Genomic DNA, 14,848 nt, shown 5'->3' on the forward strand with positions numbered 1-14,848 from the left:
GTCTGCTACATTAAGTATATATTAAATGAAGAAGGACTAAGAAACAGCCACTGGATTTGTCAACAGTGAGGGTAGAACTGATCAGGGAGTAGCTGTAATAAATAGAAGAGAAAGGATGAAGACCAGGTCGCTGAGCTTTGAAGTGGAGAGGAAACAAGAGTAGGGGGCGTGGATCTTGTCTGAGATATTTAGTAAGAAAAGTGGGGGAGAGCAGTAGGATGGTAGAAAGCTATTTCTGTTCACAGTCTTTCTAGGTATTTCTTTACTCCAACAGTGGATGGTTTATTCAACTTTGTTACCTTTCTTTTTTTTTTTTTTTAACTAATAGGTGACAACATTTTAGCAGTTCTTAAATATCTAGCTACATCTGATATGTTGGCTTCTTCTTCTAAGTATCAACATGGAAACATGGTCTTCTTTGATGTGCTTGGCCTGTTTGTCATTGCCTACCCCTCTCGTGTTGGCTTGATAATTAACTACATGGTGGTAATGGCTGTTGCTTTATACCTGGGAAAGAAATTATTGCAGCCCCAAAATAAGAGTAAGTATTTTCCTTTAAAACTACAGTACTGGCACGGATATGGAATTTGCCTGAAGTTTTTTAGTCACTTTGCTTATATCTTTCCAAGAAGTTAAAAATCTTACGAAAAATAACATTTGATTTATACTGTTGTAAGAAACTTGTAAATGAATATCAGGTTCATATGCTCATTATACTTTTAGTCTTGGTGAAGCAGGCAAGTTTTATGTACTTATGCACTTCATAGAAGTACCACAAAAGCTTGTGGAAAATGGTTTGTAAAGACTGACTTTTAGTGAAGAGTCCCATTAAAAATTCTTGTCCACACTGCAGACCAATAGCACACTGTTCTGGAGTATAAATGAGCTTCTTCTGGTTAAATTGGTCTCCTTCTACTATGTTTTGTACTCTAAGTTAGTGTGTGCTGTTATCAGATAAAATATTTAGCAGCAATTTAAATATTCATTTATCACTGGTTATTTTCTCATGCTACTTCTATTCCTGTGTTAGCTTCTTTTAGTAAGATTTTATATGGAACTTTGCCTTCCATTTCTGCTGTTATTTCAATACACAAAGCATCCCAAAGGTGATGAAGATTAAGACAACCCACTTTTCTAGCCAGGAATATATCTGAACTACTCCTGAAGACTTATCTCTTTGCGTCTTTTGTACCCACAGACTCTGAGTAGATGTCAATACTTGAATCTTATTCACTGATACTTTCCCTGTGTAGTGTTTAACAAACCTTACCCCTAAGAAATTTCAGTATTTTCAATTACAATGGTGAATTTTGTTTTAATGTTTGCTCCTTTAATTCTACTGACTGGTTATGAAATTGATTTGATAAAGACGGTGATCTCTACTTTTTGTTTTCTCTCCATTAGCTGCTGCCTATACAAAGGACTTCTTCTGTGGACTTGGCATCACTCTGATAAGCTGGTTTACTAGCTTGGTTACAGTTCTCATTATAGCAGTGTTCATCTCTCTTATTGGACAGTCTCTCTCATGGTATAACCACTTCTACGTCTCTGTTTGTCTGTATGGAACTGCAGCTGTTGCCAAAATAATATTCATACATACCCTCGCAAAAAGATTTCATTATGTGGTAAGTGTTGGGCATATTTATTGATTTCTTTTTGCTGCCTTCTAGGATTGAAGACAAACTCAGGTGGGTGTTCCTTGTGTTTGGCCTTTTGAGCTATCAAAGATTGTTTGGCATGGCTATAGATAATTGACTCCCAGATCTGTGTTGACTTTCTGGAAGGCTTCTCATTCTGAGGGTAGCAGACTTCAAATGAGGTTATGAAGCTGCAAACAGTTTGGGGTGTTGGTGACAGCAAGGTGTGTTAGCATAGCCTTTTGCCTCTCCTGACTCTGCGGTTTTTGTAGCCATGCTCTTGAATCTACCAGCCTTCTTTGGGATCACCCAATTATTTATATTTGAATAGCGCTGTTTTCCACTGGACTGTAAGCTCCTTGAGGGCATGGATTGTTTTGTTCATTGTCCCCTGTGCTTAGGCAGTGTCTGACACAGCACTAACACACAGTGTTTGCTGCCTGAATGAACGTTGCTGCGCTTAAAGTTTTCAGTTTCCTTCACTTTTTTTTTTTTTTTAACTTTTATGTTGTTGATGCAGATTCTGTCAGCATGCCTTTGTGGTCTGGGGGTTATACTGACACATTGCTAGGGAGAATAAGGGAAGGGAGATAGGGTTCCAAAATGATTTATGCTGACTTAGAGAATATAGCCATATTGTTATGGTTTCAACTGTATACCAGTGTATTTTGTTTGGTAAAAACAAAATTAGGTATTAGGGTTATGAGATAATAGGACTAAAAATAAATTACAGTGAGAGAGCAAGCAGTGTTTCTGATTTTCTAAGAGAGTTAAAGGGAAAATCTTTCTTAGTTCCGTCATTTTCAAGATGGCCAGCATACACCTGTTTTTCGGTTTGTACTGCTGAGGATTAGAATGGAGACATGGAAGACTATAATACAGCATCCTTTCACAAGGACGTCTTTGGTACCTGAACCTTGGTCTCAGTTTCAGTTCATGTTGGGATATGATCTGAGGAGCCCTTCTGTGTTTTAGGCCCTATTGAAGAAAGGTTCTTTGAGATTAGCCATCTGTTTATGGTTGAGCCAATGCTTGTATCTTAGTGGCTTCTGTCTCCAAAAGAATTATACCATGGGGCTCAATTTCACATGCTTATTCTTAGTGCCATGGTATGTAACCAGTCAGAGTGTGGCTGACTGTCGTTGATACGGCATTGGGGTTCAGTAGAGGGTAAGACAGAAATGCTTAGTAAAGTTCTATTTACTTTGACTGATTTCACTTGTCTGATTACAAAACTTCGGGCTGAAGGCACAATGTAAAGAGTAGTGTGTTTTATTTTCATTTCACAAATGGTCTTTGAGTATCCAGTGGGCTTCCATGCTAAGGCCTGGTACAGAGATTCAGGACATAGTCTTTTTCTTTGAGGAGCTCACAGTTTCATTTGGGGATGAAACGATGGGGAAACCACAGGGGTTTCAGTACATTGGGCCGAAGTGAAGTAGAGTGATATATTCACAGTGCTGTAGGAATATAGGGCCAGGAGAGATGAATTTTGTTTGTGGAAGTCAGGAAGGCTTCATGAAGGAGGTGGTGACATTTGAACTGGGTTTTTGAAGCCTGAGTAGAAGTGTGCCAGATAGAGAACAGGTTGATGGGCAAAGGTGGGAATGTACAAGATGCATTTGGCTCACAGTCAATAAAAAGTTCAGGGTGGTGAAGATGAGGTTGGTAGGATAATAACTGGGAAAGTAGGCCAGGGTGAAGTTGGAGCATGACCCTAAAAATCAGTGGGGCCACAATTTAAAATTTCTAAGCAGGATATTGAGTGAGAATTTGTGATTTAGTAGGAACACAGTGGTAACAGTGTATAGAATGGATTGGAAGGGGTAGAGGGATAATAGAGATGGGGAGAGGGGAACTAGATTTGAGGGATATTTGGACTTGGGTACAATGTGGGAACAATGTAAAACATTTCCAGTTATTACAGTCTTCATTGTTGAGATCTTTGTTTTTAAATGTCTGAGTGAATTTGGCTTCAAATTGAATCCTAAGAATTATTTTATTCTTTTTGAAGACCATGACTCTTTTTTTTTTTTAGAAATTTATTTATTTTTGGTTGCATTGGATCTCATTGCTGCGCACGGGCTTTCTTCAGTTACAGAGAGTGGTGCGCGGGCTTCTCATTGCGGTGGCTTCTCTTGTTGCGGAGCACCGGCTCTGGGCGCGTGGGCTTCAGTAGTTGTGGCTCAAGGGCTTAGTTGCTCCGCAGCATGTGGGATCTTCCCGGACCAGGGCTCGAACCCGTGTCCCCTGCATTGGCAGGAGGATTCTTAACCACTGCGCCACGAGGGAAGCCCGACCATGACTCTTGATTAACAATGTTGAACATCTAATTATTTAACGATGATACCCTATCTTTCATTGTCCAAAGAAGGTTTGTCAAGTGAACTTTAACTTGTTTTGAAAACATGTGACAAACTCTTTTGAGCTCTTGAATTAGGGACCCTTATAACAAACATGCCCTGGACTATACAGTAATGAGAAGGCAGAGGAGAGAGAAAAGCTTAAATATATCTATTTCCGTTTTGGTATTTCTGCACTAAAATTATAACTTTCATGTTTACATTAATAGAATCGCTGGTGCAGATGTTAAAATGTATTAAGTTCATATGGCAACTTTCTTCTGAAGAACTCAAGGTGCTGCACAGGAATCCTCAGACTTCAGAGCTCATAAAATGTAGATCAAATTTTATAACGTGAAACCACCAGGAATCCAGGATGGGGGCAAAGTTGTGCTACAAGACCAGTTGGAGATAGAAAAGACTCAGGAATCAAGCAAAAAAACCCCATGGCTGTGTGCTCTAAAGGTCCTGCAGTTCTCAAGCTGTGCTGTTGGTGGCGCTGCAGCCGCCTTCACATAGGTCATTTCTCCAGTTTGCTTGACATTCCTTGTAAGTTGCATGAATAAAAGAGCTTACAGAGGTGAATGTTTTTAGGAGAGTCCTTTCTTCTATTTTAGAACATTTCCAAAGGTCTTTCAGCCCGGTGGAGGGAGAGCACAGATTATATACAAGTAATGATGTTTTTACCCCATCTTGTTAAATTCCCCTTTCCTGTGCAGTAATTTGAATTTATTACTTTATGATAGGAGGTAGCTTTGTCAGTGTTTACTTTAAAGTTTAAAGGATAGACCCTGCTCCAAACAAAATATAGCTTTTTGGAGCAGTGGAAGTTACACTACAATAGAAGATCTTTATGAATGGCCCATGAATGAGACTACTTGTGTATTTTCTTTCTTTCAGAATGCCAGTGACCAGTATCTGGGAGAAGTATTTTTTGACGTCTCTCTGTTTGTGCACTGTGGGTTCCTTACAGCTCTCACTTACCAAGGGCTCTGCTCGGCATTTATTAGCGCTGTCTGGGTGGCATTCCCGTTGCTCACAAAGCTTTGCGTGCACAAGGACTTTAGGCGGCATGGTAGGGTATTTTTGGTTGTGATACAAATGGGAAATACCTTAAAATACATAAGAGAAGGCTTCCAGGGACTATTTCCATATTTGATCTTTTTGGGTAGGCTTTCTAAATTGTTGCTGTTTGTTTCTTTTTAATTTTCAGATCACACAGATTTTTATCTTACACCTTACACGTAAATGAGCACATGCTAATTAATATATTACATATTTTGTTTTCTTATTTGTATTCTACCCTAAGTCAAAGTGTTTTATCTCACTAAGATAACATGTACCAAAAGGGCAAGAGTCAGAGCTAACCTTATTTCTGTTAGGTGCGAAGGTATACCAGGACTATAAAAAGCTGTTATCTCACTGGAGAATTTCAGAGATGTGTTTTCTTTCTCTTTTTCTGTAGGTGCCGGAGGAAAATTTATTGCCTTTTACCTTTTGGGGATGTTTATTCCTTATCTTTATGCATTGTACCTCATCTGGGCCGTATTTGAGATGTTTACCCCTATCCTTGGGAGGAGTGGTTCGGAAATTCCACCTGATGTTGTGCTGGCTTCTATTTTGGCTGGTTGTACAATGATTCTCTCATCCTATTTTGTAAGGAAAAAAATTTTTTTTAATTTCCTTCCTCATTTTATGTATAAATCCATGATGAGTTTTGCCATGCTAGATCCTGTGAAATAGTGTTGATTCTACTCTTAAGCAAAAGAAACGGTGAATGACTCTGCATATTGTGGGTTCGGTATGGGCAGAAAATGTAGAAGGGCGGTTTTGTTGTTAATTTTGCTTCCTCATCCTCCCAAATCCTGTGATTATACTTCTTTTCAAATAGCTTTCAAACTACCTGAATTTGAATGTGTGGAACGAATACCAAGTGAGAATTGGTAGAGATTGCTTAGTGGTGAATTTTTAGAGTGTGTTTTGAACTTACTAATTAGAGGAAAATGTTAATAAATACATGGTAGTTTCATTGGTGCTGTTAGAGCTAGTGAAGAAAGACTAATTCTGATGAGGAGTTTTCCCTTGTCGTTCACCTGCCTTGCTGCTGGCACAGCCAAGGTCACTGATCGAGTCTGTGTCCTCGAGTGACATACACTTACGACACCCAAACATGCCTTCCTTTACCGAGTAATGAATACATGTTACAGGCCTTGTCATTTTACTGTATCAGTGTTCTGCCCTCGCAGGGAGAGTCCTACCTGTGCCATCCCTGCTTCTCCTCCCTGGGACTCTCCAGAGGGAAGAAAAGACATGACGCAGAGTTGACAACCAGACTGCCCTCTGTTAGAGCAAGCTCCAGGCAGAGTCCTGCCCTTGGCGTGGTGTCGGCACTCTCCAGGACTCTGGCCTGGCTGCTGTTTTTTGGCTCTTTTCATTGCAGTCCTTAAGAGTAAGAAGTATTTATTGAATACCCGTAGGTACACTCTGAGATTTGAGGCTAGGGTACCAAATAGAAAAAGTAGCTATGACTATTATAGCTCTTCCCTTCATGGAGAGAAGAGTGCGCTTTTTCACACTGATATAGTAAAGGGCATCTCATGTGGGGACTAGGGTCCAGGGACGGCAGATAAAAGTACCACGTGCATGGTCAGCACTGTCCATGGTAGTCCCTTAAATAGCAAATAAATAGCTGTGTGTATGACTGCGTATACAGCCCTGTAGAGTAATTCTTATGCACGCTATTGTTTGAGATCAGCTGTACTAGTTCTGAAACAAATCTGAGCATTGCAGCCATTTCACTTTTAATATTATGATTTAGTCCTCACCGGTATTTGCAGGGATAGATGGAAAATTCTAAAATGTTCTTTGTTGCCTTCAGGGTTTACTTCTTTTGGTTTTAATATTAAGCCTTTAAATCCTCTGTATATCTTAATAGATGGTTTGCTGTTGTGAGGACTAAAGGAGATGTAGTTTCATCACATGTAGATTAGGTTGTAATCTAGAGTCAGCTAAGTTATGAACTGGACCCCCCCCCACCCCCTGCAGTGTATTTAAATCATAGTCAATGAATGAAAGCTATTGATGCTCATAAAAGATGATCAGAATGTGGGGCATTTCAGTTCTGTTCCATAGGGAAGGGGACAAAATGAACCCTGAAAACTTCACTGTGGAAATTGAAAATGACCCCAAAAGCATGGAAATCTTGGAAACCGTAAGCAAGTAGATTAAAGTTTATTACCTTCTAAATTACTTTTGGAGAGTGGCTCTTGGAATACTTTAAACCCTCATTTAATGTTCATTATAATGTGAAATAACTCTGCTGCCCTTTGATGCTGTGGGTTATCATTCTCTTCGCTATTTTCTTATTTATGTGTAGCTGTGTTACAGGTAGTGGCTTTTTAATAGAGTGAGACTTTTCTCCTTGAGTAATGGAGAATTGAACCACAATGCACACTTCAGAGAGCTTGTCTTTTAGTCCTTGGGGATTTATTAAATATATTTGCTAGGAAGCAATTAAATTGCTGTCAAATGATCGGTTAACAGGTTTCCTGGGGTTATCCTGTGCTGGGGCCATCATGGTTATATTGATTAAATGAGACTGCTGATAGGAGTGGGATCAGGAGGAGATTCTCAGAGAGAAACAGAGAAAGAGCCAGCACACATTGGACACTTCATAGTCCCTTTTCACGCTTCTCTTCATTTTATTTCACACCCATTTCGGAACCTAGAGTGATATCAGATGTAACATCTAAGACAAAAGACAGTAAAATTTAATACAGTGGGATCCAAACACATTGTCACTGAGGCCATTCTCTTCTTCCTTCTCTCCCACTCTGATCACCTTTTCATTTATCACCATTACCAAACCTCTTCCAGAAGGTGGGTGGAAGAGGCAGAAGATGAGCCTCATGACCTGGAGAAGAGAAAATATGGATGTGGAAACTGTAGCTTAACCTGAAGTTGTAGGACAACTTTGGGTAGCAACAGGGTTGCGAATGGCAGGAACCACAGCATTATGACAGGGAGGTTTCATTTGGACCCAAACGACTCTGTATACCTAAACTTAACCAGTGGAGGTGAAACTCATTACTTGGCAGGATATTTGACACTGTTCTAAGGAGCCACATTTTAAATATTGTTACTGTTAGGAGAAAGAGCGACGGACAGGGTAACAAATTGTGTTTTGCTAACTCACTGCCATAAATCCTTGGGTACTTTGTCTTATTTCTGTCCTTCAGTGTAAAAACATTAAGATCTTCGACTTAAGACCAGTACTGTTTTGCTGGAGATTACCCTGGTTGGCATATTGTTACACTGTAGATATAAAATCTCTTAGTTTCATATAGTAGAGTATATGGTAGGTTATGAATATCTGCTTAATTTTTCATTTTCATCTCAGTATAAATATTTTCACATTTATGTTATTCACTTTTCTACATATTGACCCTGGAGGGTGGGCAATAAGGGGGAGAAGCCAAAAGGGGGAGCAGGGACTAGGTCATTGTTTCTCAAAGTGGCTCCTTCAGAACCCCTAAGGGATCTGTGGACATATTCTGTAATCATGTGTCCCCCGCAATTTTTAATTCAGTGATTTTATTACAATTTAAAAATTAATATAAGCATATTTAGGACTTCCTGGATGCCCATCTTGAGACTGAGCCACTTGCTTTTCCTGCCCAAGTTCAGGTTTGTTATTTTGATTGTGTTGGCCTTGGTTAACTCTGCAGTGACAAGGGCAGAATTACCTTTTTTCCCTGGTTTCAATTTTCATAGTTTTTTGGGTTTTTTTCCAAGTGAACTATAAGTTGATTTACAATATTGTGTTAGTCTCAGGTGCAGAATTACTTTTATTGCAGTTTTTCCTTATGTGCAGGTCCACAGGCAGAGTCTTGAAGGTGCATCTAAAAGATGAATCCAGCACATAGGCACATTATGAAAGCATTATTAGAACTTGAGTTTTGTTGAAATAGGCCTGCTTACTTGCTTAAAAGCTTACCTCTGGTTCTTTAATAAAAGCCTGATGTCATGATGTTTGGTACAACCCAAATAGTGTCTGCTGTGCAGTTAACTTACAGGGTTTGATAGAATCGGAAATAAAATAAGGTCATGGTTTGACTGATGGTGGATGTACATCCTCTAGTCTCTTGGCTGACTGAGCAGAGACACTGTCTCAGTTTCCTTTTTCCCTCTTACTGTCTGGCTGCCTGTCAGAAAGGCACCATCATGCAGATGGGGGCATCTCTCATTTATTTAGGCTCTGACTTGTGATGGAAATCCCTTATAATTAGTGCTTTGTGTACTGGGAGTTGGAGTATGGTAGCACATGCTGATACATGTCCTTTATTATCTGTCTGACAATACCTGTTACAAAGTAAAGTCAGTAAACCCACCTTTCTGCCAATGGTAATTTTTCTATTTTTGTGTTTTGTGTTTTAGATTAACTTCATCTACCTTGCCAAAAGCACAAAAAGAACTATGCTAACTTTAACTTTGGTATGTACAATTGCATTCCTCCTTGTTTGCAGTGGAACTTTTTTCCCATACAGCTCCAACCCTGCCAGTCCAAAGCCAAAGAGAGTGTTCCTTCAGGTAAGAGTGATTTTGCGTGAGCTGTTTGAGATCCTGGAGAGGAAAGGCTTATGGTGTTTTGAGCTTACTAGTCAACAGTGAAGCTCGAAACACATAAGTGACTTTTCTACTGTTGACCTGTTAGTTGTACCTCGACTATTTTGTGTAAGGCAGTGAGGAAAAGACCGACCATCAAGAGGCATTCTTATCAGCTAGAAACACTTCTCCTAAGAGCCTGAATCGGAAATGTCTGCTTGTTGCTCTTATTACTGTTCAAATTACAAAAATGTACCTACTTGGAAAAACGAGAGCAAATATGTATCATGGAATAATGAGCTGTCAGAAGTACAGACTGTAATAATGTCTGTGGGCTGAGTAAAAGTATGACCTCTTGTCAACTGGCAAAATGAAACATTCTTTAAAATGCGGTAAGATTGATCTTAGGTAATGTTCAAGGTAATGTGACAGTGAAAATATAATAACTTAGATATTAATAAAAGATTTAGAACTTTCTTAGATTTCAGGTTTTTCTGCAAACTTTTTAGAGCTGGTGTTAAAACAGGAAAAAGAACTTAAGTCACCTTTTTTCCAGTCTTCCTCTCTGTTAGAGGGAATGGAGTGGCCAAACAGAAAAGCCAAGAGTCATAACCTAGATAATTATTCAAGGACTTGAGTAAGTAGTAATAATATATTTGAACTTAAATATCAGAGAGGAGATTTTGAGAAAGAGCCAACTATTCCTTGTTTTTGTTTCCAGTCCTGTAGGACACAGTGATACGTTTTATGCGACAAATTTTACAATCACATCAGTAGTCATTAGGAAAAGCTAGATTTTTATTTTTAAAAACTCTTGTTCTGATTTGTTTTGGGGTTCTCTTCTTCCCCAGTGCCAGAAGTTGACAAACTTTTCCTATAAAGGGCCAGAAAATAAATATTTTAGGCTCTGCCAGCCATGTGGTCTCTGTTGCAGCTACTCTGTTTCTACAGAGTGAAAGGAGCCATAGATGATACCTGCAGATGAATGTGGCCATGTTTTAATAAAGCTTTATTTATAAAAATGGCAGTGGGCCATTTGGCCTGTGGGCTGTGGTTTACCCCTGCCCTTTGCAATCCTTTTTCTTTTCCTGTTTGATATTCTTCAGGCTGGTTTCCGTTGTTAATAGAGCTATTCCAGATGGAGCATGGTGCCTTTTCATAGAATTCTGTTAGGCACAGGTCTGTCATCTAGTGGTGAGCTGTGATTCCTGTTTTTCTCTGCACATGAATTAGCATGTAACACCCCGAAAGAGAAATGTGTGTGTATTTCTTTTAGAATGTATTTAAGTCCTTTTAGGACTTTTAGGAGTTCTAGTTTTCATGTCTCTTATATCTGAAATAGTAGGTTTTCAGAAAAATTTTATATGAAATTTAAATATAGAAATATATTTGAAAGAAATAATAAAATAATCATGTGAGTATCTACTGAGTTTAAAAGATCATTAGCTGTACCTTAGAAAACCTCAGTATGCCCTTCTTAATCCCAACTCTTTTGCTCCTCTCCCTCTTACCACCCCCCAAAGTACTGACTATCTTAAAGGTTGGAGTTAATCATTATTTTACCACATATGTATTAATCGCTAAACAACAACATATAGTTTTGCCTGTTTTTGAGCTTCTTACAGGTAAAGCCATACCATATACTTTTTGGTGGCTTGCTTCTTATTGCCCAACAGCATGTCAGAGTCTTCCAGGTTGATTTGTGTCACTGTAGTTCATTATTTTTCATTGCTGAATAGACTTCTGTCATAGGATGATGCCCCAATTTATTTGCCCATTCTACTGTTAATGAACAGTTGGGTTGTTTCCAGTTTTTGCTAATATGGACAATGCTGAACCAACACTTTTGTATCTTGCAAGAGTTTCTCTAAGGTCCATATTCAGGAGTGGAGTTGCTGGCTTGAAGGGTATGCGCATGTTAACTTTATTAGGTAATGCCAAGCAGCCTCCTAAAGTGATTGTGCCAGCGGTGGGTTCCTGTTGCTCAGTAGCCTCATCATTTCTTGTCATTTAGTCATTTCTGTTAATCTGGAGTGGGGATGTGGGTGAAGGAGTTCAAACAGTAGTTTCCTCATTAGTCTTGTTCTTTTCAGCATGTGACTAGAACATTTCATGACTTGGATGGAAACGTAGTTAAACGAGACTCTGGAATATGGATCAACGGGTTTGATTATACCGGAATGTCTCACATAACACCTCACATTCCCGAGATCAACGATACCATCCGAGCTCACTGTGAGGAGAATGCACCCCTATGTGGTTTCCCTTGGTATCTTCCAGTGCACTTTCTCATCAGGTTGGTTCATTACTTTTCTGCTTTTAGTTGGCGGTTAGTTTGTTCTCAAGTCCTATCACTGTATCAGTACTTTATTATTTAAACTGGTTAACACAGAAGTTGAGTGCTGTTTATACTATTTTTTTTTAATATCACTACAAAAGTTGTATTTCTTTGTGGGATAAAGCACTCAGAAGTTTTTTATTCTCCCCCAAATTTTGCTTTTTCAAATAGGAAGTCTTTCCTCTAGAAAGCTGAATAGTCAGAAAGTGTAGCCCTCTTAACTGGTCTAACAGATAGCAAGCAGCTAAGTCAATTTCAAATTGTTTTATTTCTGGGAAGTTTTTATGGTTTGGCAGTGAAGGAATGGATGAGAAGAAATAGGATGGGTAGTGGAATCAAGATCACCTAGGATCCTTGTTCTTATCTTTGGGAAGGTTTTATTACACAATAACCTGGGCCTCAGAGAAACTGACATTGTTTATCATATCCATCAGTTTATGTGTTTATTATATCCTGAGCACTTCCATGAATTATAGCTCAAAATCAACTAATAAAGCAACCTGAATATTGAAGTTACCTTTCCAAATAGGAAAAACTGGTATCTTCCTGCCCCAGAAGTTTCTCCAAAAGAACCTGCTCATTTCAGACTTGTATCCAAAGAACAGACACCCTGGGATTCTGTAAAGCTGACCTTTGAAGTAACAGGTAAGTCATATGATAGTTTTTTCTTCTCTCTGTCACTTCTTAAAAATTTTAATATGCATGTATATTTTTTCCCTCAAATGTATAATAGTGACCAGCAACTTAGGAAGAACTTGGTGTTTTTAAAAGCAATTGAAGCTGGTTATGATTTTTAAAAGAAAATTTAATAGACTTTATTTTTTAGAGTAGTTTTAAGTTTACAGAAAAATTGACCAGAAAGTACAGAGACTTCCCTATTGTCCCTTCTACCCCCCAGCTTCCCTTATTATTATCCCTTTTGCATTAAGTATGGTACATCTCTTACAATTGATGAGCCTACATTGATACATTATTATTAACTAAAGTCCTTAGTTTACATTAGACTTAGTTCACTCTTTGTGTTGTTTAGTTCTATGGGTTTTGACAGATGCATATGGTCATGTATCTACCATTACAGTATCATACAGAATAGATTCACTGCCCTCAAATCCCCTGTCTCCACTTATTCACCCCTCTCTCCTTCCTCCCTCTGGCAACCACTGATCTTTTTACTGTCTCCATTGTTTTGCCTTTTCCAGAATATCATATAGCTGGAATTATACTTTGTAGCCTTTTCGGATTGGCTTCTTTTGTTTAGTAATTTTCATTTAAGGTGCCTTTATGTCTTTTAGTGGCTTGATAGCTCATTTCTTTTTATTGCTGTGAATGTACCACAGTTTGTTTATCTTCTGACCTACTGAGGAACATCTTGGTTGCTTCCAGTTTTTGGCAGTTGTGAGTAAAGCTTCTATACACATTTGTGTGCAGATTTTTGTGTAGAATAAGTTTTCAACTCATTTGGATAAATATCTAGGAGTGCAATTGCTGGACTGTATAGTAAGCTTATATTTACCTTCGTAAGAAACTGCCGAAGTGTCTTCCAAAGGCAGTATGAATTCCCACCAGCAACGAATGTGAGTTCCTGTTGCTCTACATTCTCACCAGCATTTGGTGCTGTTAGTGTTTTGGATTTTAGCCATTCTTTTTTATTTTTAATTTTTAAAATTTATTTATTTTTTTATACAGCAGGTTCTTATTAGTCATCCATTTTATACACATCAGTGTATACATGTCAATTCCAATCGCCCCATTCATCACACCACCACCGCCACCCCCCGCCACTTTCCCCACTTGGTGTCCATACGTACGTTCTCCACATCTGTGTTTCAATTTCTGCCCTGCAAACCGGTTCATCTGTACCGTTTTTCTAGGTTCCACATATATGTGTTAATATACAATATTTGTTTTTCTCTTTCTGACTTACTTCACTCTGTATGACAGTCCCTAGATCCATCCACGTCTCTACAAATGACCCAATTTCGTTCCTTTTTATGGCTGAGTAATATTCCATTGTATATATGTACCGCATCTTCTTTATCCATTCGTCTGTCGATGGGCATTTACGTTGCTTCCATGACCTGGCTATTGTAAATAGTGCTGCAATGAACATTGGGGTGCATGTGTCTTTTTGAATTATGGTTTTCTTTGGATATATGCCCAGTAGTGGGATTGGTGAGTCATATGGTAATTCTATTTTTAGTTTTTTAAGGAACCTCCATACTGTTCTCCATAGTGGCTGTATCAATTTACATTCCCACCACCAGTGCCAGAGGGTTCCCTTTTCTCCATACCTGCTCCAGCATTTGTTGTTTGTAGATTTTCTGCTGATGCCCATTCTAACTGGTGTGAAGTGATACCTCATTGTAGTTTTGATTTGCATGTCTCTAATAATTAGTGATGTTGAGCAGCTTTTCATGTGCTTCTTGGCCATCTGTATGTCTTCTTTGGAGAAATGTCTATTTAGGTCTTTTGCCCATTTTTGGATTGGGTTGTTTGTTTTTTTAATATTGAGCTGCGTGAGCTGTTTATATATGTTGGAGATTAATCCTTTGTCCGTTGATTCATTTGCAAATATTTTCTCCCATTCTGAGGGTTGTCTTTTCCTCTTGTTTGTAGTTTCCTTTGCTTTGCAAAAGCTTTTAAGTTTCATTAGGTCCCATTTGTTTATTTTTGTTTTTATTTCCATTACTCTAGGAGGTGGATCAAAAAAGATCTTGCTGTGATTTATGTCAAAGAGTGTTCTTCCTATGTTTTCCTCTACGAGTTTTATAGTGTCCGGTCTCACATTTAGGTCTCTAATCCATTTTGGGTTTATTTTTGTGTATGGTGTTAGGAAGTGTTCTAATTTCATTCTTTTACATGTAGCTGTCCAGTTTTCCCAGCACCACTTATTGAAGAGACTGTCTTTTCTCCACTGTGTATCCTTG

At 38.6% G+C, this 14,848-nt stretch overlaps 1 protein-coding gene across 1 annotated transcript in view; it reads left to right on the forward strand.

Moving 5' to 3' along the window:
• The window catches only part of ERMP1 (endoplasmic reticulum metallopeptidase 1), a 52,278-nt gene that overhangs the window by 19,757 nt on the left and 17,673 nt on the right, over positions 1-14,848 (forward strand). Inside the window, exons 7-13 of the mRNA XM_036856242.1 lie at positions 329-541; positions 1,405-1,625; positions 4,880-5,054; positions 5,445-5,635; positions 9,416-9,568; positions 11,677-11,879; positions 12,451-12,566. Of these exons, the coding sequence (XP_036712137.1) occupies positions 329-541; positions 1,405-1,625; positions 4,880-5,054; positions 5,445-5,635; positions 9,416-9,568; positions 11,677-11,879; positions 12,451-12,566 (1,272 nt within the window). The remainder of the gene's footprint in view (positions 1-328; positions 542-1,404; positions 1,626-4,879; positions 5,055-5,444; positions 5,636-9,415; positions 9,569-11,676; positions 11,880-12,450; positions 12,567-14,848) is intronic.

This window comes from Balaenoptera musculus, chromosome 6 (genome assembly GCF_009873245.2).
Source record: "Balaenoptera musculus isolate JJ_BM4_2016_0621 chromosome 6, mBalMus1.pri.v3, whole genome shotgun sequence".
Taxonomy (NCBI): Eukaryota; Metazoa; Chordata; class Mammalia; order Artiodactyla; family Balaenopteridae; genus Balaenoptera; species Balaenoptera musculus.